The sequence below is a fragment of the Lissotriton vulgaris genome, chromosome 9 (genome assembly GCF_964263255.1).
Source record: "Lissotriton vulgaris chromosome 9, aLisVul1.2, whole genome shotgun sequence".
NCBI lineage: Eukaryota > Metazoa > Chordata > Amphibia > Caudata > Salamandridae > Lissotriton > Lissotriton vulgaris.
The window spans coordinates 615,451,840-615,479,740 of NC_141697.1; the positions used below are offsets into that span (position 1 = coordinate 615,451,840).

At 45.9% G+C, this 27,901-nt stretch overlaps 1 protein-coding gene across 1 annotated transcript; it reads left to right on the forward strand.

Annotated features, from left to right (window-relative positions):
* Positions 1-46: 46 nt before the first annotated feature.
* LOC147691961 (SERTA domain-containing protein 1-like) lies at positions 47-27,901 on the forward strand. Its single transcript, XM_086938247.1, has 2 exons — positions 47-184; positions 26,938-27,901. The coding sequence occupies exon 2, from the start codon at positions 26,942-26,944 to the stop codon at positions 27,752-27,754; it is 813 nt and encodes a 270-aa protein (XP_086794373.1). The 5' UTR covers positions 47-184; positions 26,938-26,941; the 3' UTR covers positions 27,755-27,901.

Sequence of the window (27,901 nt, forward strand, 5' to 3'; positions counted from 1 at the left end):
GCTACACACAGTGACGTACGTGTGACGCAGAAGTACAGCCCGGATGGTTTTCTTCGACGGAAGTCTAGTCTACATACGAACGCAGCGGTGGTGGTGTTCGGATGGGTCGCAGGGATCGTCCAGGTGCCTCGAGTCCGGACGCCACCCATTGAGAGGAACGGAGCGGAAGCGGCACGCGCAGCAGGTACATGTTCATTTCTGTGTCAGGGGAACCTCTTTCGGGAACCATAGAACCCAGCAACGAACTTGGCGGGTCGTCCTCTCCCGCGGTAGTGGAAGCCGCGGTGTTACTCTGCCAAATACACTCGGGCAGGTCCTGGCAGAGACGCCAGTGATAGACCGAAGTTGTGCCCTCCCCCGCGGGGTCGGGGCAAGCCAGTGTGAACCGGGTCCACCAAAGCCACATAGTGTAGGTGACCTGGCAAACATGGGTTTCCTTTTAGTCCGACTAAAGGAGTGTTTTCAGTGTAAAGCGTTCTGCGTGACAGCTGATTCATAGGATCATTTGCGTCACTTTGCCTAAGATTGTGAGGCAGGGTCTCTGTCAAGCTCCACAAAGGTTACTTAAAATAGAGCCCTAAGGCCTGCATTACACTCCTGAATATAATTAACTCCAGAATTAAAATAAAACTTAGAGATGTGTCGAGGTTGACAAATGAGGCGAGGGAGGCGATGACAGGTACTCAGGGTTCTTTATTATAGTCGACAGTTAAGAAACAGCACACGACCTCAGCCACCGGTAACCAGTGTCCACCGTTCTCTACTGAGGCGCTCACCCTGGAACCTTCGCAGTGGTGACATTCTAAGTGATGTCACCACGGAGTGTTCCAGGGCGATGGGAGGGCAGAGGGGTGGTGGCAATTCACAATGGGAGATACCACACATCCCCCTTCCCTACACAACAACGATACAACAGGTAACAAAAACGTTATCAGAACACATCCCGCATGCTAGGTCACATATTGCTCCAGATGTCTGGGCGGTCTGACTATCCTTTGGCTAGTCCTACTGGCAGGATGGATTACTACAGAACGCTTCCTAGGGAGCTGTTCACCATGCACGGGTGGCTTTTCCCTCCTCGCTTCCCCCTCACCGGAATCTTCCTTCGGGGGGTGATACTTCACTACTCTCCCCAAGTTCCAAATTTTTCCTTCCTGGGTCTTCACTGCATTCCTGAACAATTTGACAATCTTAGTGGGTCTGCTGAACCCCGACCAACTCGCCCTCCCTGTTGGCGCTCTGATTTTTATGTCATCACCCACCCTGAACCCCACATCCCGGGTGGAGTGCAGCCTATCGAACCTTTCCTTCCTCTCTAACATGGCTTTGCCCTGTCTGTCTAGCGCTTTAGCCTCTCTAGAGTGATCAGTCCATCCTTTATGCCAACCCATCCACCCCGGTGAAAGTTTGGTGTTAGGTCTTCTCGCTTTGAGTAGTTCAAACGGGGTTACTCCCGTCGTCTGGTGTGGGGTTAGGCGATAGGCTTCCAGACGTTTTTTGACTTCTTCTTTCCAATTCAAACCATTGGTCTTGGCTAGTTGGATGCTTTCCTTCAGGGTCCTATTGAATCGTTCAACCATGCCGTTGGTTTCGGGGTGGTAAAGCGCACATCGCTTGTGTACGATTCCACAATACTCGAGGAAATCCTTCATCTCCCTTGAGCACAGCTGTACTCCATTGTCCGTCAGTAGGCTACTGGGTGAACCTTCTCTGAGGAATACCTCCCGTAAGAACTCGACAACGGTTCTGGTGGTGATTTCTGGTACCATCTTCACCTCTGGCCATCTCGAGTACAGATCTACTAGGACTAGGATGTACGGCGTGTTTGCTTCTCCAGTCAGCGGGCCTATTATGTCTAGTGCCACTTCGTCCCACGGTCCTGAGGGGGGTGGCCTGCAGACCATAAGCGGTGTGTGTGTTTTCAAGACTTTGTCGCTAACTGCGCATGGGATGCAATCTCTGACTTTCCTTTCAATTTCCTGGTCCATGCACGGCCACCAGTAATCCTCTCGCATTCTCTGTTTTGTCTTGGAGATGCCTAAGTGCCCCTCGTGGGCCAAATCCACCAATTGTTCTCTCACCGCTCCGGGCGGGATCAACCTTGTTCCCCTGAACAGACATCCGTCAACCTCAGCCAGTTCTTCCCTGACCATCCAGTATGGGCGTAGAGTTTCGCTTTGCTTGTCTTCATGTCTCCACTTCTCCTTTACTCTTTCACATACTCTCTTCAATAGGTCGTCTGCCTCCAGGGCCTCTTTGTACTTTTCTTCACTTATCGCCCCTTGTGTGATCACGCACACATTTTCCGTTCGGAAGTCTTCTTTTTCTTCACTACTCATGTCTTCCGGCTCGTCCTCGGCCTTTTCTTTTACCAGTCGCGACAGGCAGTCTGCAGCAAGATTCTTCGTTCCGGGTACATACTCAACCCCGAACGTGTATTCCTGCAAGTTTACCACCCATCGCCTGATTCTGCTCGATATGGCGTCCAGTCCCTTCTTGCTAAACACTTCAACTAGAGGCTTGTGGTCGGTGCGTAGGGTGAACTTGGTACCCCAGATGAAGTCTCTGAACTTGCCCATGGCCCAGTGTGCCGCCAACGCCTCTTTCTCGATCACTGAGTAGTTAGACTCCGACTTCTGTAGTGACCTAGATGCGAAGGCAATGGTTTCTTCGCCCTTCGCTCCTACTTGAGAGAGGACCGCTCCCAGTCCTTTCGAACTCGCATCGGTGGTTACCACAGTCTTTCTGTTGGGACTGAATGCTTTCAGGCTGGGTGCTTCTGCCAGTGCTCTCTTTACTTCCTCGAACTCCTTCTGACATTCTTCATCCCAGTCAAACGCTACGTCTTTCTTGAGCAAGCATCGTATTTTGAATGTTCTACTAGCGAAGTTCTTAACGAATTTACTGTAGAATTCCAGCATTCCCATAAATGACTTTATCTCCTCTTTGTTCTTTGGTGGCATCAAGTTTGCTATGGTGTTCTGCAGCTCGGCTTTCGGGCGGATGCCATCAGGCGTCACTTTGTGTCCCAGAAAGTCTAACTCCTTGCACCCAATCCTGCATTTTTCCTTTTTTACGGTGAGGCCTTGGTCCATAAATCTCCCCAGTACTTGTCTCAACCTCCTGTCATGTTGTTCGTCGTCTCTGCCAAACACGAGTACGTCGTCTTGGTAGCACAAGACTCCAGGGATGTCTCTAAGTATGCTCCCCATGATTCTTTGGAACACCGCAGCTGCGGAGACCAGCCCAAATGGCATTCTCTTGAATTTAAAAGCACCCATGGGCGTCACAAACGAAGTTAGCTCTTGTGAGTCTTCGTGGAGCTTGATCTGGAAGTAGGCTGAGGTTAGATCCAGCGTTGAAAATATCCTTGCTCCTTCCAACATACTCATCATTTGTGTGATGTTAGGCAGGGGAAACTTGTCTACCACCACCTCCTTATTCAATGCTCTGAGGTCGATGCATAGGCGGACTGATCCATCTTTTTTTCTTGCTGCGACGATCGGCGCAAGCCATTCTGTAGCTTCTACTGGCTCTATGACCCCCAGGCTGCACAGCTTCTCTAGTTCCCCTTTGACTGCTTCTTGGATAGCTAGCGGAAGGTTTCTCACCTTGGCTACTACAGGCACTGCGTTCTCCTTCAGTTTTATCTTGTGGGAATAGTTCTTCAAGCACCCCAACTTGTCGTTGAACACCTCCTTGAATTCCGTCTCAATGTTGTCCCTGGTGCTCTTCACCTCTTGAACCCGGATTTGTGGGGTTTTGTTTGGGTCAAGGTATGTGCCTAACTCCTTTTGCGCTAGCCACCCCAGGATGTTGTCTCCCTTTGAGGATACGTACACTTTCTCTGCTGTGAGTCTACCTTTATATTCTATCGTGCCCCAGAAGTAGCCCTTCATGCTAATGGGTTGACCACTGTATCCTCCTGTTCTAATGTCCATTCTGCCCAACCTGATCTTACCCTTTGCCACTCTTTCAAACTCTTTGGCATTAATTATCGTGATTTTTGAGCACGAGTCAAACATAGCCTCAATGTCAGTCCCCTCAATGGTAATGTTGTCTTTGGGACTGTCGACTTGACCCCCCTCAACTTGTAGGATGATCTCATCGCGCACTGTGTTCACGTTTTCACTTGTCAGCTTCTTGAACCCCTGACCACTCCTACAAAATTGTCGGAAATGTCCCTTCCTGCCACACTTGTTACAAGTAAACTTGAGTGCGGGACATTCTTTGTCGTTTGCCATGTGACCCAGCTTCCCACACCTATAACAATTCCCTCTGAAAGACCAGCCCACCTTGCCTTCCTTCTGCTCTTTATGACCCAGCTTCTTTCCTTTGACTTCTAATACCCTGTCTTCCTCTTCTGTACCTACTTCGCTTACCTTAACCTTCCCTTCACTGTCTTTGCCCTCACTGTCATGCTTTATCTCACTCACACATTGCATCATGTGTTCCACTTGTTTGGCAACAATAAGCACTTCTCTTAATGGGGGGTCATCCTTTAGCCACAATTCCTCCCGTACCCGTTCCGTTCTACACGCTAACACAAACTGGTCCCTGATCCTCTCTTCGCTTGATCCCCCAAATTTACATGTGGCAGCAAGTTTACGTAAGTCTGACACAAAGTCCTCCATTGACTCTTCTTCTTTCTGTCGTCTCTTCCCAAAATGGTACCTCTCCATAATGGTGCTAGTCTTAGGGAGGTAGTGCAGGTCCAGTTTTTTAATGCTTATCTCAAACTCGTTCAGTCCCCTGGCCTCCTGTGTACCTAATTCTGGCAGGTGTTCTAAGACCTCTTCACCTTCCGCCCCCAAATAATATGCTAACAAGGCCACCTTCCTCTCTAGCCCTAGGTTCGGCCCACAGACAACAGCATAGTTCATAAACATTTTCTTCCACTTTTTCCATTGTATTGCCGGTTCCCCTGGGTTCACTAAAAACATTGGGGGTGGTGTTACATTTTGCATTATTTTTTCTAGAGATAACTTATTAGCACTTCAATGCAAAAGGCAGGATAAAGGTTGCGCTAACAACACACATCAAACACCATTATCACAGCATCAATGCGTTTTGCGAGCACCTGTGTTAGTCCCACAAATGTTAGCTACTCAAAAAAAGCAATACACAGTTCAGTCTACCTCCCAAAATACATTCAGTCAATATTTGTATATTATTGGGTGCAAAGATCTGTGGAGCCCACAAGATGGCGCTGTTGTACTTCAAACTCGCATTCAGTCAGGCTTCCCTCTTTACATTTCCAGCACGATCGAATCTCTTTTCCGTGTGGCAGGAAACGCAACCAAAAGGGAAAGATGAGAGGAATTTCTCCTCATAAATCAGTCACGATACAATCCCTCCTAGAGCTTGTTCTACGTGCTTCACTACAGCTGGATTCCCAAAGGGTCACACGAGGTGGTTGGATCCTCAAACAGGGCTAGTGAAGGTGAGATTACAATTTCGCCCAATGTAAGATTACTCTGCTCATATTCTGACTTAGTGCCACACAAAGAAGGCTCAGTCCAGGCAGCTACTCTTCCCAGGTTCTCTTCCGCCTCCCACGCCGTGATCTAGGATAGTGTATTCTGCGCCACTCGGTCGCACAGGCAGGCTGGGATTTCCTTAGCTATTCCGCAGCACCCTACCTGCGCCGAGTCACGCTGTCACTCGCTCTGCACGTTACTTCATGACACAGTGCCCTCTATGCCACTTCTTCTTTTTTTTTTTCTCCAGGTGTTAGTGAAGCAACTCGCTGCTACTACAGTGTATTAAAAGGTTCACTACACTCTTCCCTTGTTGTAGCGGTCCCAAAGTCACTCAGCATTCCGAATAGCTCTAAGCTTTCCTCGCGCCACACTTTGACAACAGTACCTTCCGTTACAGACGGCGCTTCACTCCGATACCTCTTCTTCCCGTACTGGATGATTTCCGGACCTTCAATATTCTTTACTCTTGCTCCGTGTTGAGGTCATGTGCAGGCAGATCCCCGTCCTCGTCGCCAGTGTCGAGGTTGACAAATGAGGCGAGGGAGGCGATGACAGGTACTCAGGGTTCTTTATTATAGTCGACAGTTAAGAAACAGCACACGACCTCAGCCACCGGTAACCAGTGTCCACCGTTCTCTACTGAGGCGCTCACCCTGGAACCTTCGCAGTGGTGACATTCTAAGTGATGTCACCACGGAGTGTTCCAGGGCGATGGGAGGGCAGAGGGGTGGTGGCAATTCACAATGGGAGATACCACAAGATGGTCTGTCACAATCGTTGTGCATGGCTTCGGTGAAATCGGTCCCGATAGAACGACTGACATTGTTGCCAGTGTTTGGAAAAACGAATGAGGAATTGTGGCTAGAAATGTTATAATATAGTTTGCCATGCAATATCGCGTTTGATGGGTACATTGAGAACAAATGTAGAAATAATCACCTGTTTGGCAACATGGGGAAGTGGTAAGTGCCCCACTGTTTCTTGTATTCTATTTAGAAGAACATGAGCCCATCACATGAATAGTCTTTGGTGCCTCTGTTGTGATAGGTAGTATTAACTGTTGTATTGAATTCTTAATTACATCTTGGTGCCTTTACATGGAGTTAATCAAAGCCGCGTGGATAAACAATAGATACTAAATGAATGGTTTGTTGAACACTCGTACCTACAAAGTGCCATCGTTTATGCCTGGCACCTTTTTATAGGTACTTTTTCTGCCAATACGAATTTTCATGCTGGGACTTGTTGGTCCACATTTATGACCAGAGCCACTGGAGTTATGTCATTCTGCATCAGCAATATTTTCCCCATAATCATAGATTTGCTGCTTTTGTCACATAATCCGTCATCTGCAGGGCAATCTACAGATTTTAACAAAAAAAAATCCTTCTCGCTCAAGTTATTAAAAACGCAGTGGTCCTTATAAACACTAAAATTTGTGTTGGTAAGCGTTACAGGATCGACCTGCTTAACGGTAAAATGAACTGGATGGAAAATCAAACTAAACAAGACTACAATACAACTTGTCTTTAGCACCGAAATGCCGCTACAATATTTAATGGGGACCAACCATATGCAGATCAGTTTTAGCCATTTCCCCACACAAGCACAGTCAAGGTTGAACTCAACGCCTCTTGCATGTCTACTCATTCAGATGGATGGCCTGTCCATTTTGGGGCTGGCTATGACGGTTTGCATATAGGTGGGGTCTCTGCTGCGATGGCATACGTGGTTGTCCATGGGTTTCAATTCATGGCCCTGGAGTCTCTACCCAATGCAGAACATTTCGTATGCCACATACAAGGAGTCAACAGCGCAATGACTCTAGACAATGAGAATTCACAAACTGGTCAGAAAAAGACACCCGGATTTCCAAGAGCTAGCACGACTTATAGATGTTAGAATGCACTGTACTAAAGCTAGTAGCATAGTATATGCCATGATCTACTTTGTGGTGCCGTAGGTACACTGGTCTACATTTACACTGTTTGTTTTTATAGACATTTACACTGTTAAGCTCTGGCTGGTTTACTTTATATCTAGGGTAAGCTAAAACCTGCATTATATGTACTTGTATATTTGGACATCCTCTGTACCTCTGGTTGGGTCTTGGACTAAGTGTTACAATATCTGAGACAAAGAGACAGGGTAGCCAACTCAAGATTACACGGTGCGTCCAAATAGGTAAGTTGGGTTTGCGCCCTCTCTGGTTTTGGAGCATGTCTAGTTTTTCTTGGACTACTCTCCAATCGTTCAAATTCAAAAGCAAAACGTAACCCTACAATCAATTCGTCATTAGACTAACTTTACCATGCTTCTCTGACAGCCGATAATTGGGTTTTCATGAAGTATGCAACAGCAGTCTATTCTCAAGAATTAGACCACCCTCTGTCGTTTTCCTTCTCATACTTCGACAGGACCTGTTCATGGTCATGCCAATCTCGTCCACACCAAAGTCAAATTGTTGGATAAGTACTGCTAAAACAATCGCACTGTGATGCATCACAACAACATGCACCACAGGGCCACACAGATAAAACTAACATTAACATACGTCAGTCACAAAACACTGCCATATAGGACAATTACGTGGATTTTACACGTATATAAAATGCACAGTATTCCCTCCTGTCAAACTCAGTTACCTTTCACAATAAGTTGCACATACGATTTTAAAACTTTCTCCTGAATACACGGCAGCCAACTAAATACCACATGACGATCCAGCAAATGCCTAGTTTTCCAGTTTGATAAATGGCCTTTGGAGAATTGTGCTCGAAAAGACAACTAGATAAATAATGCGCTATGGTGCCATAAAAATGGTGGTTAGCGCTATACAAATGCACAAAACAAGAGTACTTAAACATTTGTGTAAGCAGCGTGTGTCCAGAACCGAAGATTTTGACTGGGTATTTATCTATGAAGCCAGTTTGTCACATGCGTTGAAAAAGACAACTCGTGTTCGGGCCTGTTCTCTGGTGTATTTAATACAGTTTACGTAGTGAGGCTCGAGTGGGTAATAACAAACAGTCATGTAGGTGGCCATTACAATGATGTGGCAGTACTCCTGTAAAATGTAATATTTCCTCGCCCTTCTAAATATTGTTCCTTATCAATTGGGTTTTGGCCAAAATGTTGATAATGCGCAGTATGTACCTGTTACAATACAAGTCGCTTGGCACTTGAGTCATGACCTTACGTCCCAGGTATCGGGGGCGGTATCTGGTCGTGCCAACCTTTCACCAAACTGATGTGAGCGCATTCCTCGCACTTCTTGCTAGGAACACACTCTACAGTTCTGTTTTGTGATCATGTTCCCACACGTTTGGTGTCCCGTTTCTGTCCCTGTGATTACCCTCTCATAGCACCTTGTCTATCAGTAGGTTGGTTTTCCCAGCTGAATCTTCTTCCACAGAAACATTGGGTGTGTGTTTGGCCATGATTGACTGTCAGTGGGTATTGGCATAGATACTTTGGGTCAGTGGGAAAGTAGTCATGCGGTCTTTTTTCAGAACACCACTAAACAGAGAGGCTCTAATATTTTGCCTTTTTATTAAGTGTTTATCACTAGCACTTTATTCAGAAAATCCCGAAACTGGTTTTTCCAAGAAAATTAATTTAAAGTTAAGTTAAAGCTTTGAATCCCGTCTACAGGTTTTTTTTTTTTGTCCCGCACAAGTATTATATTGGAAAATTGAAATACCTCTTACTACCTCTGTTTAGGGCAGTGACGCGCTTGCATCCATGGGACCAATCAGTGCCTTTTATAGTGTGCATTTGGGGTACGTTGTCAGTTTTTTAAAATATATATTTTATATCCTATGTTGGAGGTGTTCCCGTGATGTGTGCGATGGTCACCAGGGTAGTGTAGCGTGTCATGGGATGCAGCACTCTGTGTGATGGCTGAAGAGGTGTGAGAAAGACACTCTTTTATGGTGGTTAGATGGAAAATAGCATGCAGTCTAATTGAAGGTGTACCTCATCTGCAGATGCTGACCATGAGTACGATCAGCTTGAGTAGATTTGTGCATTATTGGCTATCGAGGTCCCTAAATAGCTGCATTAACCACAGAGCCGAGCACCGCTTAAACATTCAAATCGATGTTCTTAGATGCTTGATAAAACTGCAGGTGGGACTTATTGAAAATAAAGTGTCTTAAAAGTCCTCATCCTTCTAATGAAGGCGTTAAAATGCTTCCCCTAAATGTTTATATAGCTACCGTCTGGGTATAACCTACAGCAATATTTAACTTGCTTATTTCCAAACCACCCATGTCCACGCCCCATTTCTTGTTACTATTATATGAACCAGTCTTGTCACTGTATAGTATTTCCTGTTTCCGACTACGGCTCAAGATTGCCTGTTGAAAACTGGACCCTAAGACCTTGTCAGGACGGCATGCAGAATCCAACTGTCCCGTTTGAAGATGTCACCTTTTAAAGAGGGCACAACTGCAAAATCTTCTTTTTTTTTTTTTTTCTTTTTCTTTTTTGTCAGAGATTCCATCTAAAAAATCATCTACCTCTGAAAAGAGCCGTAAGTGAAAGCAGTTAGTGCGTTTTGCAAGGGAAGTTTGAGTGAGTTAGAAATTAAGTTTGTTCGTGGGTTCCTCTGTACACGAGGACGTGGCTGAGTTGATCGGGTTCAGTGTTCCTTTTTTTGCTGTCATTTTCTACATATGGATTTGTTTCTACCTTCCCGGAGAGCTGGAAGCACGCCGAACTCAGCGCTCTTCTAAAGAAGCCATCAGCCGACCCCACCGACCTCAAGAACTACCGCCCCATCTCACTGCTCCCGTTTCCTGCAAAAGTCATCGAGAAGACCGTCAACAAGCAGCTGGCTGCCTTCCTCGAGACTAATGGATCCCTCGACCTCTCGCAGTCTGGCTTCCGGGCCAACCACAGCACTGAGACCGCCCTGATCGCAACCACCGACGACATCCGAGCCCTGCTCGACAACGGAGAAACAGCGGCCCTCATCCTCCTAGACCTCTCCGCGGCCTTCGACACTGTCTGCCACCGCACCCTAGTGCAGCGCCTCAGCAACGTCGGAATCCAGGAGAAGGCACTGGAATGGATCACCTCGTTCCTTACCGGAAGGACACAGTCCGCCTCCCCCGTTCAGATCAGAAGCCACCGAAGTCCTCTGCGGCGTTCCTCAAGGCTCCTCGCTCAGCCCAACCCTCTTCAACACCTACATGAGCCCCCTCGCAGCCATCGCACGCCAACACAACCTCAACATCATCTCCTACGCTGATGACACTCAGCTGATCCTCTCCCTCACAAACGACCCGCCAACCTACACGAAGGGATGACAGACGTAGCCAAGTGGATGATGAACAGCCGCCTGAAACTGAACTCGGACAAGACGGAAGTCCTCATCCTGGGATCTTCACCCTCCGCCTGGGACGACTCCTGGTGGCCCCCCGCCCTGGGCAGCGCACCCAAACCAACAGACCACGCACGCAACCTGGGCTTCATCCTGGATTCCTCCCTCTCCATGACCAGACAAGTCAACGCCGTCTCCTCGTCGTGCTTCAACATCCTGCGCATGCTACGTAAGATGTTCCGGTGGATCCCCACCGAGACCAGGAAGACGGTCACCCAGGCCCTCGTCACCAGCCGTCTGGACTACGGCAACTCCCTCTACGCCGGAACCACCACCAAACTCCAGAAGAGACTCCAGCGGATTCAGAACGCCTCAGCATGACTCATCCTGGACATCCCCCATCGCAGCCACATCTCCGGACACCTGAGAGATCTGCACTGGCTCCCGGTCAACAAGAGAATCGCCTTCCGTCTCCTCACCCACGCACACAAAGCCCTTCACAACCAAGGCCCAGGATACCTCAACAGCCGCCTCAACTTCTACGCTCCCACATGCCAGCTTCGATCGACCAACCACGCCCTCGCCGCCATCCCCCGCATCAGAAGAGCCACCACAGGAGGAAGGTCCTTCTCCTACCTGGCCGCCAAGACTTGGAACTCCCTCCCGACCCACCTCCGCCTGACCCAATACCACCTTGCCTTCAGGAAGCAGCTCAAGACCTGGCTGTTCGAGCAGTAGCGGACCCCCCCCCCCTCCCCCAGCGCCTTGAGACCCTCCGGGTGAGTAGTGCGCTATATAAATGCTTTGATTTCTATATAGTTTTTCGAGTGATGTAATTCCCTGACAGTGTTTGGTGAATAAGAAGTCTTTCCAAATCTTCTCAGAGTATTTCCGAAGTTCTTAAAACGTTGCATCATAATGATGCTCTCGCATCTGATAACGTTTTCCAGCCGTAGTCAGTCTTCAAAGAGCATGACAATGGGGTTGCTGCTGTAGTGTCTTCAGGTGGACCACTGCGCGCAGAGCTTGCTGTTGCATTCAGTAGCCATTGGATTATTCTCCCCATTCGAGCATGCAGATGTGTGGTACGTCTCCTTTATTTGGATCCCGGAAAGACGACTACAGATTGTCGCTCCACAAGCAGCTGCAACAGGAAGTTGAATCAAACTCTTGTAATGTTCTGTTCCAGCTCCCATTTTTTCCGTCTTTATTGTGTAAAAAAAAAAAATATCCAAATACTGTATTCCGACCCCTCCTCTGAGGGGCTCCTGCAGCATAAGATATGTAATGTGGTTGCTAGCGGAAGGACAGCATACATCTGCCTTTTGTTGATGACTAGGGACTGAAGAATGTTCATTTCACCTAGTGCTGTCACCCATGGTGTTTGGATGTAGAGAATATACCGAATAGGGGCATGGTGGCAAAACTTGCATGATATAGCCACTTGTGGTGCCTTGATTAATGCGGTGGCATCCACAATGACTTTTTTTTATTTTTGAAAGAAGATTGTCTCTTATAGGTATGGCATTAGCGAAGACCATATGAGTTTTCGAAAATTTTAATGGGTAATATGCTAATAGATTCCTCCGAGTCTAGCCAACTCATGATAAAGAAATACATTAGAGCCAGCTCCCTTCATCCGTTGATATGTTGTCTGTCATTCATATTTTTCGTCCTCCCTCCATAGCATACAGTAGGAGGTAATGGGTCAGCCCACTTCTGCCACTGGCTAACTTCACCCTAAGTTATGGGATTCTGCCCTTTCACTAGAAGCACATCCCCACACAAAGTAGTTTCCTTAAGTGACTGGCTGCTATGGCAGTATGTGCTTTTCCAGATATATAGTACCCAATGTGTTTATGTATGCGTGTATATCTATAAAACGTTACTATTGAGGGTACTGACAAACTAAATGTGTGTGTTATACATTCAGTTTGTCAGCTCCCTAAACAGTAACAGTCGACAAAGCCATTAGGTTGGCTGTCTGTGCCAGACCTATTGGCTTTGCTAGTGTGTGTTTAATAGTGTCTTGCACACAGAGGTTAGTGACTTGGTCTGGCGCTCACATTCTGTCCCCGATTGTCCGCCAGGCAAGCCTGCTGCCGTAAGAATGTTTTTTTTCTTGTAATTTTAGTGGATGATAGGGCCCTTCTCACGGAAGAGCCTATTGCATGGGGCTTTGATTGTGTGGTACGTAAAGGTATGCTTGGCTCACGTTTGCTGCTCAGGAAGTTGAATACGGTGCAACTATCTGTACGTTAATAGTTTGAATTCAAAATGCTTTGCAGGGCTCTCAGCAACTGTTTGGAGTCTTATTGTGCTTTACCTCTTTGATTTAAAAAGTTTTTTTGGGGGTAGGCTGTGTAGGTCTCCAGGAGCAATAACAACAATTCTAACCTTCTGCCGTGCTGGCTGGTACTTAAATGCATGTCATCTGCTAATAACTGAAGGCTTATAACTTATGTTTTTATTCTTGCCCTAGCACTGATGCTACAGAATGTTGTATTTGATGCAGATGACGGTAACACTTAAAAGGACCACTTCATTATTTGTCGTTAACTGTGCATGCATTGGGTACACGCTGTAGCAGCGTATTAATACTAAAAGAAATTGAGTCTGTTCATTTATTATACCAGTCGTGGAAACGAAGGAGCAGTGCAGTGGAGTTGCCAGGAGACCGTTGCTCTGGTAGCTATTGGCATCTGATGCTTTCCCTGCTACCTACCTCAATGAAATGGCTATGGAAAATGCCGGAAACAGGTTGGCTGAAACTAGGTCAGTGATGGTATCTTGGAATATGTGCATAGGTGGCATGGTACATTGTAACTGGTGTGTTTTATTTATTTTTGTACTTGATCTCTTTTAGGTCTGGCTTGGCAGTGCAGACACTTGTTACCGGCTGTTAGCAGCTCTTTAAACTATACAGTGGGCTTTGGCTCCACCCAGAGGAGTATTTCTCTCTGCTTCAGTCTGTTTGCTGAATCATTCCTCCCTCTAGAAATTGCTTCTGTTGAAATGCACAAACCACTGCCTCACACTTGAAAAGTACACTGGTCCATCGCACCTTTGTCACATTCGTCTAGCTCCTATTTGCATTTTATAAAGAACATTTTTTCATTTTGCCGTCAAGAACATCTTCCAGCTCCCTCTTCATTTCTGAGCCAAAAGTTGGACAAGCGAGGAATAGTTTTACGCATACATTTATTTGCAAAGCAGGACAGTCTTCCAAGGAAGACAAACTAGGGGAGTGCTGGGCATTCCTTTCCCTGAAGTGGGGAGAGGTTCCAGGAGGATCATTCCATTGGGGTTGGAGGGATGAGGCACATTGTCATGGTGTGAAGAGAGAAGCCTGTCGCTCTGCACTTCCAGGGGAGCTTGCTAATATGTCTTATGTGGTATGTTCGCCCAGTGAGTCTGCACTTCACTACACCACAAGAAGGTTGTGGGTGCCAAGGGGTTTCTGGAAAAACCAGTGGCAGTAGAGGCAAAGTGCCAGTCTCAACTGGCAGGACGTGCCGCTTTCTTTCCAAAGTGGGAATTACACATCCTAGTTGGTCTCGGCATGCTTAACAAAATGTATCCCATCCTTAGCATTTAACTGCTCACATACTCTTATCAGAGGAGCCAAAATTGAATAAGTAGGTTTAAAAATAAAAAAAAGCTATCACATTGAGGGTGGCACTAAGTGGGTTTGGTCATGAATATTGTCCACCTTTGTCATCTGTGTTAGAAACAAGACCACACAGTACATGTCGTGGGACATAGGGAAGAGGGAGGACAAACACAATCCTAACTACCTTAAGGTGTTACTATCCTTGCCTTAAATCCCAGCGCCTATGTCTTTCCCATCCTCAAGTCCTGGGTGGTGCTGCGTTTTTATACTTGAATGCCCTAAGCTGCTATCCTCACTGTTGTGTGAGTGGCCCACTAGGTCCTGGCATAAAGAGAAGAAATCTCTGCAGCGCTAAAAATTGTCTGTGATCGTGCTCTATTCAGCTTTATTAATGCGCACTTTTGTACTACACAATTTTTGGGGAGATATACTCTCTTGGCTGTCATATAGAATACTACTATAATTCAGTGCTTAGGCACAATAGGAGTACAAGTAATAGTTTTAAATTATCTCACAGATACCTCCAGAAAATGTATACATGTATACTTTGCATTAGTAGCAAAATGTCAGTGCATCGTATTTGGTTTCCTTTGTAACAGTGATTCACACTCGGAATTATAATTCACACCTTAGTAGCGAGGGCTCCAGGTTTTCCATAGTTAGTCAGTATTTCACCAAACCTGGTTGGTGCTGCTCCTCTGAAGTGATCACTATTTACATGCACTTTGTCATTTCATTTTGGCTCAAGTAATAGAATATTTGCACAGTCAAATATTAGGGATAGAACACTTATTTTTAACACTTATAGAACCTACTTGGAGGTTTGATTCCAATGAAGTGTAATGTACTAAGAGAAGCAGTGCAAATATTTTTGGGCTTTAGTTATACTGTTGATAATTTATGGGGCGTATTTCTCATTATCCAGTAACTCCTGTTATTGTGGTGGCCTTTCTAACTAGCTTAAACCTTTTAATAAACGTGTACTTTATCACTAGCTTCTGTACATTATGAGTTTTGAAGTTGTATTTTTTAAATAAATGTGACTGATAGACCAGAAAGTCCACTACATTAGCCGTTTTCTTCCCAAGTACTGTCCTGTGCCGCTGCAAATATGAATCCGGTCAAAGCTCTATATTGCTTATTGGATTCTTTAAAACGGGCTACTCCGAGAAGTAGTTTGTGAGCAACTTGTAGCTGTCCAGCTACCTGGAAGGAGCTCTCCTTTGTGCAGCCCTGGTCACCAAATCAGAAGCTTCTGCTTGGGGTGAATTATTATATATTGCCGAAAATTGAAATGTGTGTATGCGAGACAAAAATCTGTGCAGGTTCTGAACCTATTAACTGATGTTTGGAGGAAAATCGTTGCGTGTCTAAAGTATATTTAAAGCTGGCACCTCAGTGATAAATCAGGAGACTTGTTACTAATATCTTGGTGACTGGGGCATTGCAGCTATGGCTGACCTATTGCATGCGCTCCTGCTTGCTATACTCCTGTGTTTAGTAATGGGCTTGGAACCTGCCCATGACTTACCATTTTTTTGTCTTCTTTGTTGCTCGTCTTTGCTACCTTCCAATTGGACAGCGCTTGCAATGCGTCACTTCTTTTTCCTTCTGTGGCGCAGGGACCAAGCGCAGATTAATGATTCTTGATTAGTGTCCCTCACCTGGCAATCAGCTGCTCGCACTGTGACTCCCGTATTATTTCTTGTAGGAAAAAAAGTGCTATGCCGCAGTCTACGCTGGCAGCGTCGTAGTTCATCATTATTTTTTTTACATTCTTTCCTCCCGCCTCTGGTTCTTCTTACCTAGCACCTGCCCTCCAGTCCCAGTTTCTTCTCTCACCCGGCCTCTGCTAATTCTCCCGATTTGAAGGGGAAAAAATCGATCTGAAGCACTGGCTGCTTCACATTGCTTTTATTTAAAAATCATAGTTATCCCCACCCGATTGTCCCCCCCCCCCCCCCCCCCCCCTCCCCCAGAAGTATCAAGGTCTACACTCGTCCACAACCTTGTGCTTTTAGCAACTTTTATGATTTGGTTTACAACCCTTTTATGTTTTTTTACACTTTAACATCTGCTGCACATCAGCATACCTTATTCTCTCTTTGTCCCCATTTTGTATGCATTTAATATTGCTGGCAGCAACTTGCCTTGTGCCGTCCACTCTCTTCCCTTGACACCTCACTCGTACCACCATTGGCTGCATGCCTTATACTGAGTGCCAAGCTGTCGCTGTTCCACAACTTGTAGAAATGTTTGCTTGTCTCTGCACCGAGCAATCCTCAAATCTAACGTATTTACATGGATAGCAAGCATCAGACTGCACCGAAAAGGGCACTGCGCTTCATTACTCATGGGGACCAGAAATCACCCAAACCTGCCTCTTACAACTTGTGGGAGCGCTTTGTGAAGGATACACAATTAAGCTTTGTTGTTGTATCTGAAGTGTAGACTTTTGAATATGCTTTTAAGATGAATACCTTGCTTTGCCGTGGCATACTTTCTTCTTAGAGAACTGTTTATTGAAATCTACGAGTTGTTAGAAAGAAATGTACCTTTTGTGGCAGGGGTGTCTATTTCTACGGGGGAAACATTATTTATCCCATAGGCAGAACCATGAACAGCCTTAACTCTGCACTCACTACCCTGACTGCGACATTACCATGCTTTCCTCTACCACGTAAGTCGTTAAAGACTTGCTTTAGGGGGAGCGTTGTTGGACTGGTGATGGATTTTAAGTCCAACACTTTTCATACTGATAAACTGACTGGAATTGGAATAGTAATTTATAATATTCTAAAGTACAGTGCCCCACCTAAGGCAAGTCGTTGTAACCACTTGTGTGGTAACCTCAGTCGGGATAGTGACTGCGGAGTAAAGGCATGTGTGGGAAATGCATGGAGTGTTCCTTCATTCCTTTTATGTTGTACTGCTTCTTTAAAGGCTTTTTATACAAGTTGAAAATGGTGGTCTATTTTAATAAAACATTAATTTTCCATAAGGTGGTATCAAGTCTTTTTATGACCTGGGTCATCGCGGCAGGGGGAAATATGTTACGGAACACAATGTCACTTGCCGCTTGCAGTTCTTTGGGGGTGTACTTTATAAATGTGCATTAGTCTCCATCCATGTTTAAAATGTTTTTTCCAGATCATTGCTTAGCGATGAGCCCAGAGGGTTGTTGGGTCTTCCCTCTGCAAACCGTGTTTACACGCAGCTTAACCACATCTATGTTTACTCCTTAAATGTTTTGCCACCAAGAAAATGCCTTCCACTGCATCAGCTGGCTTATGGACTGAGCTGAACTGTATTGCTATAGCCCACAGAGTACAATGCGAGTCCACTTGCGCAATCAATATCTATGCCCTGTCCCAAGAGAGACATACTCACTTGTGCAGCTCTGAGTAGGTGCAACTCCGTGTGCTACCAGTCAGCATGGTGAGCTTTGCTGGCCCATCACAAGTTGTTCTTTTTCAGTATAGCTTACTAGTATTACATTGCCAAAGCCAATAAATAGCTCGACTATAGGCGAGAGCTATTGGCTTTGCTAGTTCTTGTTTTACATTAATGCTTTTCAACCTGGCCTGATGCACAGAGGTGATCAATGTAGGAGGGTGGATACCTGACTATGGTTACCCCCAACTTTTTGCCTGGTGTTTTGCTGGTGTTTCGACTTGGTTGACCTGGGACCCTGCTATTCAGGGTCCCAGGCCTACTGCTCTCTGTAAAATGGATTCCATGTACCTTAGGTACATATCTAATTGGATACTGAGTCACCTTATCAGCCCCTGTACAGTGTACCTTAGGTACCCAGGGCATAGGTGTACCCAGGGCCTACCAGGGGCTGCAGCATGTATTATGCCACCCCTGGCTGGCCATCCAAATCTGACACAACTGGCTGCACGACAGCTGGGGCAAGGTGGTGTAATCACCCTTTTCTTTAGATATAGTATTCCTATATCTAACCCTAAAATGGACACATGTATTCCTATCAGTCACTCCTATGGCAGGCCTTAACAATCCTGAAGGCAGAGTGCTTGGAATTATGTGAGATGGTGCTCTGGCATGAGCTGAGCCCGTCTGCAGCTTGCAGAACCAAGTCCTGTTCCAGGATAACACGTACCATATACTCTTAAGTGCATTATAATCCTCGCGGTTATTTGCTATCGCTTTATCAAAATATGTCGAGTAAGGTGTCATACGAATTGGAATACTAACCCCTCGCCAATTCTGGCGACGGGGTTAGCATTCCACCCTTCTAGAGGGACACGACATGTATGTAACTGAACCCCGGTTAAAGTTAACTCGAGCCTCAGCATCACAAAATGGATGCTGCCACCACAGACACAAGTCTGACCCCCTGCTGCTGGGAGTCCTTCCAGCGAGGGGAGCTTGGACAAAGGGTTTCCTGTCAGGGGCGGTGCTAGCACCATCCCAGACAGGGTTTTGTGTATCCCAGGTAGGCAGGGCTGAGAAGGAAGGTGACTGCAAGTGGCACCCCGGTGCTCACTATGCATCTGCCGGTTTGAACCAGTTCCAGGGGCACACCAGCCCCTGAGCTGGGGAAGACTGGACAAAGGAGAGGGGTGTAACCACCCCCCTCCTGGTCCCACCCATGGGCTGGACCTAGTCGCGTGCCTGCCCCGTTTTCGAGAATAAAGGTAGGAGCAGGCCCCCTTCCCAAATTGGATCATTCTGAAACTTGATGACTTTCCACGAAAGAACTCTTGAACCTTTCTGAAGACTCTCCCTTGTGGCTAAGGAGTAGCCACCCTGCACCAGCGGGCACCATCTAAGGGCATGCGGTTTGCTGCACGTCCATCCTCCGGATCAAGACTGCCCAGCTCGACGAGACCCGGATTCCCTGGTACCTCTGACCTCTACCTACATCATCAGCCCAGCTGAGATTCGTGGGTGCGACGAGACCTCGAGGGACCGGCCATCTTCAAGACTGCACGACGCTTATCCAGCACGACCGCCGAGGGATCCTCGAGTGAGTGCTTTGGGGTTTGAGAAGCCCTGACCCTGAGCAGCTCCAGCACCGAAGTCCAGCCTCCCAGCATCCACGAGATCTGCGTGGGGCCCTTCTGCTCTTTGCTGCTCACCGCGTTGTCCGGCTACTTGCCTGCTGGCTTGTGGCCCTCCTGACAACGAACCTCGACACTTCCATCGCTGGTCTGGTTGCTCCAGACTGGCCCTTGCTCCCCTCCAACAGAGGAGCACCCCGGACCCTCCTGGTCCACTCCAGGCACCATTTTGAGTAAACCGCGTGGGGTTGCATTTGCCAAGAGTTGTTGCCCCAATCCTGGGTCCAGCACCGCCGACAGCAGATACCTTTGTGGGACAGCTCGCACCTCCATCCTGGTTGCCGACAACGCCTCCTGGTCCGAGAGACTGCAGAGCCCAGCGTCGCCCACTCACCTGGTCGAGGTGACTTCATCCGGTGCCATCCTGGTGCCCACCTAATCACTGGCTAGTGATTAAGAACTGAGTCCCCTCTGCTTTCAGGTCGTCTACATTTTCGATCCAGGCTTGGATCACATCGAACTTCATCACTAGTCGCCTGCCAGCAACTTCTTCTTTCAGGCTCCATAGACTGTAACGAGGATTCCTGACGTCTTTTGAACCCTATGCAGCCGCAGCCCCTGGGCTAGGTAACTTGAGTATTTCGGTGCTCCAACATAGGTTGGCTATCTAAGTGTCCAGATCCTTTTTTGTTTTCAGCCTAACTAGTCGGATTCGTCCGATAACACTAACTTTACGAAATCTAGCATCCATAGACTTTGTCCCGCATCCCGCGTGAGAGTGCACACTCTGCACCCGATCTCCCTAGGCCTCCTGCTCCTAACCTGAAGGTTCTGTAGTGTAGTCCTAGCGATCCTAAAGCCTCTGGATCAAGTTACTTACCTGCTAGTATTTCGCATTCCACTTTTGTAGTATATGGTTTTTCGTGCCCCTCTGGCATTTGTGTAAATTGTGCATCTTGAAGTATTTTCTTAAGAGTTTTGTTGTGTGCTTAGCTCCCTGACTCATAAAGAGTTCAGGGTAGACTTTTTATAAATAAATATCCCTTTATTTTCATAACAACTTGTGTGGTGTCCTTTCACTTGGTGTTCAAGGGGTATATGATAACAGCTGGCTTAACACGCCCTCTAGAGTTTAGCCTAAAGACTGCTCTTGTCCATGCTACTAGGATAGCTGGTCTATAAGGCTGACTTACAACCAATCATCAATAAGGGTCGTTTGGACTGATACACAGTGATCACTAGAATAGTGAGCACTACAGATCAGGCCAACTTCTCACAATCAATACAGGTAATCTTGCATAGAGTGACCACTAATATAATCTTGTCTGACATAGAAATTTCAGCGGACCCTCTCAAATCGTACATAACCTGTATCTTCCAAGCAATTAACAATGGAATATCCTTGACATGTGCACTCCATTTCAGCACCTGCTACCAAGTGTAGTCCAAAAAAGGACTAAACAAGTTCAAATATACATTAAAGAGTGCACCAAATGACAGTTTTAGGAAAGGAGGCCAACACAAAACAAAAATTCCAAGATGTGTGTGATTCTTCTATTTATTCTTGTTTTGCTGCAATATTTTTTTATAAAAAAAAATTTATATAGCACAACAGCCAATGCGTTTCGTCCAACACCCTGGACTTCTACTGGGCAAAAAAAGAAAATGTCATCAATTGTAATGTATGTCCATGAGCCCGTCCTTTATTCCAAGACAACAGTATTCTGAACAGTTAAACAGACAATGTGGTGTAGTATCCACAGAAATGTGTAAAAATTATGCACCAAGAATGAATTAAAAACGTCTGATTTTCAGAGCAATGGGGTTGAATCCGCCCCATAAAGGCACTCGTACTGGTGCTGCAAATGTCAAAGTGAAGCTGACGTCTGGCACACTGAAGTTTTGTTTTGTTTTGGGTGCCTTCCCTAAAACTGTCATTTGGTGCGCCTTTTTATGTATATATAATCTTGCCTGACATGGTCACTATTGCAATACTAATATTCGTAGCGCTGGATGATTTTCATTGAACTGAAGTAGCTCCTACTACAGAAAAGGTTGGAGACCCCAGCTTTATGATAATGCCAATAATACTTTGATATTATGACCCCCCTCCTGCTATTTGTGTTTTGGTAACGACTCGGATTTGTTTTGTGTGTTAGTGGCAGAAACTAGTTCCACTTTTAAGTTACTATAAAGCAATAGATTCTTATTAAACAATAACTGAATTCCCAACGCTGCCTTTATTGGCTTGTATGCTGTGCTGATTAAAGGGTGAGGAGGTGTTTTTAATTAAAATGTTTATCTACATTTGGTTCTGGAACGGGCAGCAACTGGACTTAAGTTCCTGTAAAGTTTTGAAGAAATAGTACTAAAACTGTGAAGTTCAGCTTGGCCAATGCACCGTAATGTGGCTTAGATGCATTTCATAGTTTTGGGATTGGGGGTTTTCAGAGCACCAGTTGTCTATTTTGGGTGTTCCAGAAAGCTCTTCTTGCATGATGACCTACTGTGACCTTGACTGTTAAAGCATGTACTTGCCTCTGTCAAGTAACAGTTGTGAAGACACTCATGGGTTCGTAGTATACAAAGTATGTTCACGGTCACTGTATTCCTGTTCTTTTTACTACATATTTAATTGGTTACTCCATGCATCATCTTTTGTGCATTGGATCATACTTTTTGTCTACAAGGACATGGCAGAACATGTGTGACCTTTACATGCCATACAGTTAATGGGGTGGTATGTTGAGCATTCAATCTCTCTCAAACAGTAGGTAAGGCCTAGAACGGGAGCCCTACGCACATGGAGGGAGGGGGGACCTTGGAATAGATGGGCAAAAAGGATACACATTCCATAGACTGCTACAACAAACCACTTTAGATATTTTTGTAGCCAAGGTATCTAAAAAGTTTAAAAATACTCAGACAGACCTAGGCATTCCTTTATTAGTAGTCTGGGTGGGTGTGAATAAAAACATTTTGCCGGGGATGTGTCCTATGACCCTAAAATCACTGTCTACATGTTTCAGCCCCTATTCTACAGCTTCACTGGTCCAGGGCTTTCATTGGGATGCATTTTACATTAAATGCCTCGGTATTACTTACTTTTCATGTTGACGTGTGTACATTAAAGGCATGGAAGTTACATTTTCTGAAAGGTGAGTAATCTTAACTCACCACGTTGTAGGATCACTATTCCCTTCTTCGAGTTCCAAGCCTCCCATTTATCTATTGGGTCCCGCTCTTGCCCAGTTTGTCGCTGAAGTGCTCCCTGGAATAGGGTTGAGCCCATCCTGGGGGTTTTAGGGGAGAGGGTCAGATCAGATGATGAAGCGCGTTACTAAAATGGGCGAGGGTCTTAATAAAAAATGAATTTAAAAAAGCTTTCTTTTTTGATAAGTGTACGTACGGGCATCCACGTTGGATACTTTTCCCAAACTCAGGTAAGGGATACCTCATGATTTGCTGAGCATTTAATCTCCGTTTACCTTTTACTTGATGCCTTACTGTAATTCAAAATCAAACCAGGCAAAAAAGTTAAAGCCAGACCCACGCTGCAAGAGAAAGTTACTGCAATGGGAAGCACGAGGCTGTGGATGAGTCCATGCAGTTCCTCTAGTGTGCAGCCCACCTCGAAAATGCCAGTCAATAACCAGCTGCCGTCCGCCCTCGCCCCCTACTGACATCACCGAGCAAATGGCAAACAGTCGAGTGCATGTAGGTACTGGGGTGGAGCTGCCGACTCTGGAACTGGGCAAACAGGTTCGAGGCTCGGTATCGGCTCAACGTCCTGTGAATCTGGGCAAGTTACTTAATTCTACCCGTTTTTTAAAGAAAAAAAAATAACGTGTCCTTGTGTAATTTTTCTGGTGCTCATGTAAACCGCTCAAGTACCTTCGGAACGAGTTCGCGCTATATTAAACTGCAAAAAATGGGGAGGGGGCAGAAACATGAGCAATTGAGTGATTGTAATAGTATGGGTGGGATGGCGGCGTCCAGAGAACAGGAATACGCAGTAGTCCGGGATCCCTCTGGTAGCTGTGGGGGTTATTGAGATACTGGTTAGTCAGACAACGGGGTTGTCATTCCTTGGCGTCACAAAAAAAGAGGAGCGAGTTTGGGTGGAGCAGTCTCAGTCTGAATCAGCAGCGAGCATCGAAAAAGCTTACCCACCCCCGTCTTTCGCCCCCTCAGCCACTCCGAGGGGAGGGGGCGCTTCTGAATTGGACGAGTTCATGAAACCCGCGTTTAGCTGTTGAATCATCATCCCCTGTGCCGCCTCTGCTGCTCACGACATCCCCGGAGTTTAGGTTCTCCACAGTCGGATTCCAGCGCACCAGTCAAACAACAAAGCCGTGAGTCTTGTGTCATCCTCTTCTTGTAGCTGAGTAACCGCCTTCGTTTATTCACAAAACCGAATATGAATATTTATATATACACTGACATTAAAGTACAAAAAAAAGGGACCATAAAATCAGTAGCGTTAGTCCTAGCAGCAAGTTAGCTACAACTCTTTGCAATTCTCTCCAGCCCGTAGGTCCGAGTTCATGCGAGCCATGGCAGGGTTTTGTACTCCTTCATTCTTGGTCATAAACCGCTCCTTTTTTAAAGCGATGTCTGCTTTATGTTAATTAAAGCATTTGCCCTGCTTATGGGATCTTTGTTATGTTCGGGAGGGGGGGTCTAAGTCACTGACAGGAGTACATGTACATTAAGCTCCTTCAACTTCGACACCGTTATGTGCTCAGTGAAAAGGGCACGCTGGAGGAGCAGTGGTATACAGTTCAGTGCTCCTTCAATGTAACATTTTCAAAAAAATGTATACATCTGATTGTCCTAGAAAGTGTATTTTTGGGGAAGGGGGCAACCATATAAAATCATCCAATGAGGTAAATGGAACATTTCTAGGCAATACGTTATGTCAGCCTGGCACCTTCCACGAGTCCCAAATGTTCGCTTAGAACTCTCACTAACAGCCCAGAACACCATCCCAACTATCTGTTTTCCTCACAGAAGGTAACATTCATACCACGCCTTAATGGTATGGTCCTTACAAAATAAAGTAAAATGAAGCCGCCTGCCTTCCTCTTAAAGTCATTTCACCAATGTAATAGTAGTGGTTTTAAAGGGAGCACAATTGGAAACGAATAGAACTTCATCTTAAAATCCATGGTTCTCACATGTGTGTTCAAAACAGCTGCCAGGTTAGCACAAAGCAGTGCTGATGGGTACCGGGAGCCCATGAGCCGCCAGCCACTCTGATTCATGCTGTTCTGGTATGACATATTCACGAGCAGGAGTGGTAGGCCCGCATTCCTGACGCTGTGAGGCTATGGACTGCTGGGATAGGATTTAAGTACCCACCGTGCCTGCAGGCATCAGACGCGGCCTAGTGGATGGTTTCTCAGAACTGACCATGACTTTGCACAGCTACGTTTTCCTTTGGTAACTCAAGTTCGCCATTCTTGTGACTGTGTCTCGTTCCACTTGCAACTTTTGTTTGGACATATTTATCAGGCCTAGCGGCCGACTGAGCTTTACACGGACTAGGGGCACCCTGTACTAGTTAACAGATTGTCGATTCTGTGGCTTGGAGATGGACTTCTTATCCCAGCATTCCCACTTAATCAAACTCATTTGTGTGATCTTGGGGAAAACCACTAGCGATTTGATAGAGCTAAATGTAAGTATATATATTCGTTGCTTTTTAGCTGAATCTCCATATGAATGGCTAATACTTTGTTGCATGTTTGACTGCTTTTAATAAAACAGTGCATCTTCCTGAGCTCTTTAAGAGTACACCTCACGTGATGCCTACTTCCCCTCCACCTCGTTTCACCCTATGTTCCCCTCCACCTCGTTTCACCCTATGAAGCCAGGAAAAGAGTCCCATTTTGGTGCCATAACCGCATTTGTGCTATGTGCTTTTTTTTTTTTTTTTACTCCCCTTGAGGAGCCTGTGTTTGTCTCGATTTCTTTATTACACTGAGGTTTAGGGATGTAAGACCCAGTGACTGTGTAGAGGGAGGTATCGTGTAACTGGAGACTTGACTCCGCAGGGGAAATAAAAGCATAACTCTGTGGAAGAGCACAGCCATCACACCGAGTGACTGGCCCACGAGCGCAAACTTCTCTCCGTCAGAACACTTGGCGCAGCAGGTTGAAAATGGGCGGCCCAAGGTCACATGTCACTTTCACTTAGTATGTGCCCCTCAAGAAGACTCATTGTATTAAGTTTTCATGTGATAAAATGTTCTACTCGTTGCTGTCCGCCTTTTAATGCCATCGCAGGTGGACAGAAATCTCAATTGGCCATCAGCCATGCATTGAGAGACAGTTGCTTCATACTTCAGGTTTAGTCACCCTTGCCCCCCCCCCCCACACACACCTAACACATCAGCTAAACCTAGCCATGTTCCTTCCACAAGAGCCCCCTAGGCATGACCTTTAGCAGCATAGATATTGCTCAGTGTTCCGTAACCACCCAAGACCTGGCTATTCTAACTGTCCCACTCGACATTGACTATCTTTTCCGCCCACGCTGGGAAGCCCTACTTGGGCAATTGTGCCCTTTATAAATAGTTAACGTAGAAATAGAGCCTAGAGCTTGTCATTCAGAGAGACCCATGTCCACCTCGCTGGTCATGTGAATGCAGTTGCAAATGATGAGCTCTTGTTAGACACTAGAGGTCATTTGAAATAACATTTAGAGTAGGTAGGATGCTGCCACTCAATGGCTAATCTCATAGCCTTTAATTGCAGCTAGGAGACCCTAAGCCCACTTTCAACATACTGGTGTCTTCCCATTGGTGATTCAGCGACACTAAGTCTGTGTTTCCAGTTTAATTTCTGCAGATGCAGCAGTCAAACATTCGAATTTAGATCATTAAATCTGGTCAAATCAAACTGGTAATTATGGAAAAATACTTTTTCTACGGACTCAGCTTGAACTGAAGCCATATGCACTAGTAGTATATTCTTATGTTCTGCAAGTGCCTTCATGCCACCAACCCTTCCGCTAGGGGACCATCTGCTGTATTACAGTCCACATAAAACATTCACTGTCTCCATTCTGTTATAACCAATGAACGGTTTCTTCCCTCCCCTATTTCATTGTATCTCTTCTCTTGGTTTTTGTGCCCTCATTTCACTTTTTGTCCAGGCTGTGATATATACATTTCTTAATAAGCTGTTTCTTTTGACCCAGTATGGCGTTAAACTAACATCACTTTTTGTAACCATGTCGTACTTTAGCCATTTTTTGATTGTTGTTCCCACTACCTCAGAGCCAGCAATTTTGAAACGCCTGAATTGATTTTAAAGAAACTTAAATCGGTAGTGGTGCGTGCAAACGCCACCACCAAGTCCACGCACCTTAACAGGACAGATTTGTGTAAAATGTAGCCAGTCTGTAGCACTTTTTTTTTTTTTTTTTTTTTTTTGTCTTGCAATTGTATATTAACATATTTGAATCTCTTGTTGCAGATTCATGTTGGCCAAAGGAGTGAAGCGCAAATTCTGTGAAGTAGATGGCAGAATGGATGGTGGGCCAGGGTCAGCAGGCGCCTGTACGACGAACTCACTGGCTGCTGTCCAATCCAACTCCTTGCTAAACATCTCTCTGGTGAAATTGCACCAAAGTTTACGGCACGTGGAGCCCAACTTAAGACACTTGGTGCTAGTTGCCAATACCTTGCGTCGTCTTCAGGGGGATATGCAAGGAGAGCAAGGCAGTCGAGGGGATCCGAAGAGTGATGTGACCACTTCCAGAATGGATGATTCATCAGTTCCTATGCAGGCTAGCTTACCAAGGGAGAAACCTGACACCACAGACTCTGGCAGGAAGCTGGCTATGGAGGATCAAGAGGAGAGCATCCTTCTGTCAAACTTTGACACCTCTTTGTACTCCTCCATCTCCACTATCTTGGAAGACTTAAACCACATAGAGGGACTTTGCAGTTCACCTCTCCAGGTTGACGAAGACCAGCTTGGATCTCTGAAAGCCAGTGCAATAAGTGTGAACGGACCTCGTGAGGACTTAAGTCGCTCCTCACATGCTTTAGTTGGGCCTCTGGAACTGCTGAGTTCTACTAGCTACCTGGACGATAACCTCGAAGACATATTTGCAGACATTGACACTTCCATGTATGACTGTGACCCCTGGCCTGCCACAGGCCTGTTGAATTTCAGAGCCTTTTCAAACGCTGAAGACAGTTTTTCTACTGCTGGTCAGAATGGAAAACTAGAATTGTCCGAACTTGATTACCTGATGGATGTACTTGTTGGAACGCAAACCTGCTGACTGACGACGACGGGTCAATTGGGGACAGCAGTATTAAACAATGTGGTACATCTCTGAAAGTGAAACTGTTCATACCACATGTGTGGTTTGATTTTTAATTTATATTTTGTAGCGCAAGTCCAAGTGGCTAGCAGAAAATTGTCTTGG

Bases quoted from the DNA above. Each gene is read 5' to 3' on its own strand.
- LOC147691961 (XM_086938247.1), top strand. From the start codon at position 26,942: ATGTTGGCCAAAGGAGTGAAGCGCAAATTCTGTGAAGTAGATGGCAGA.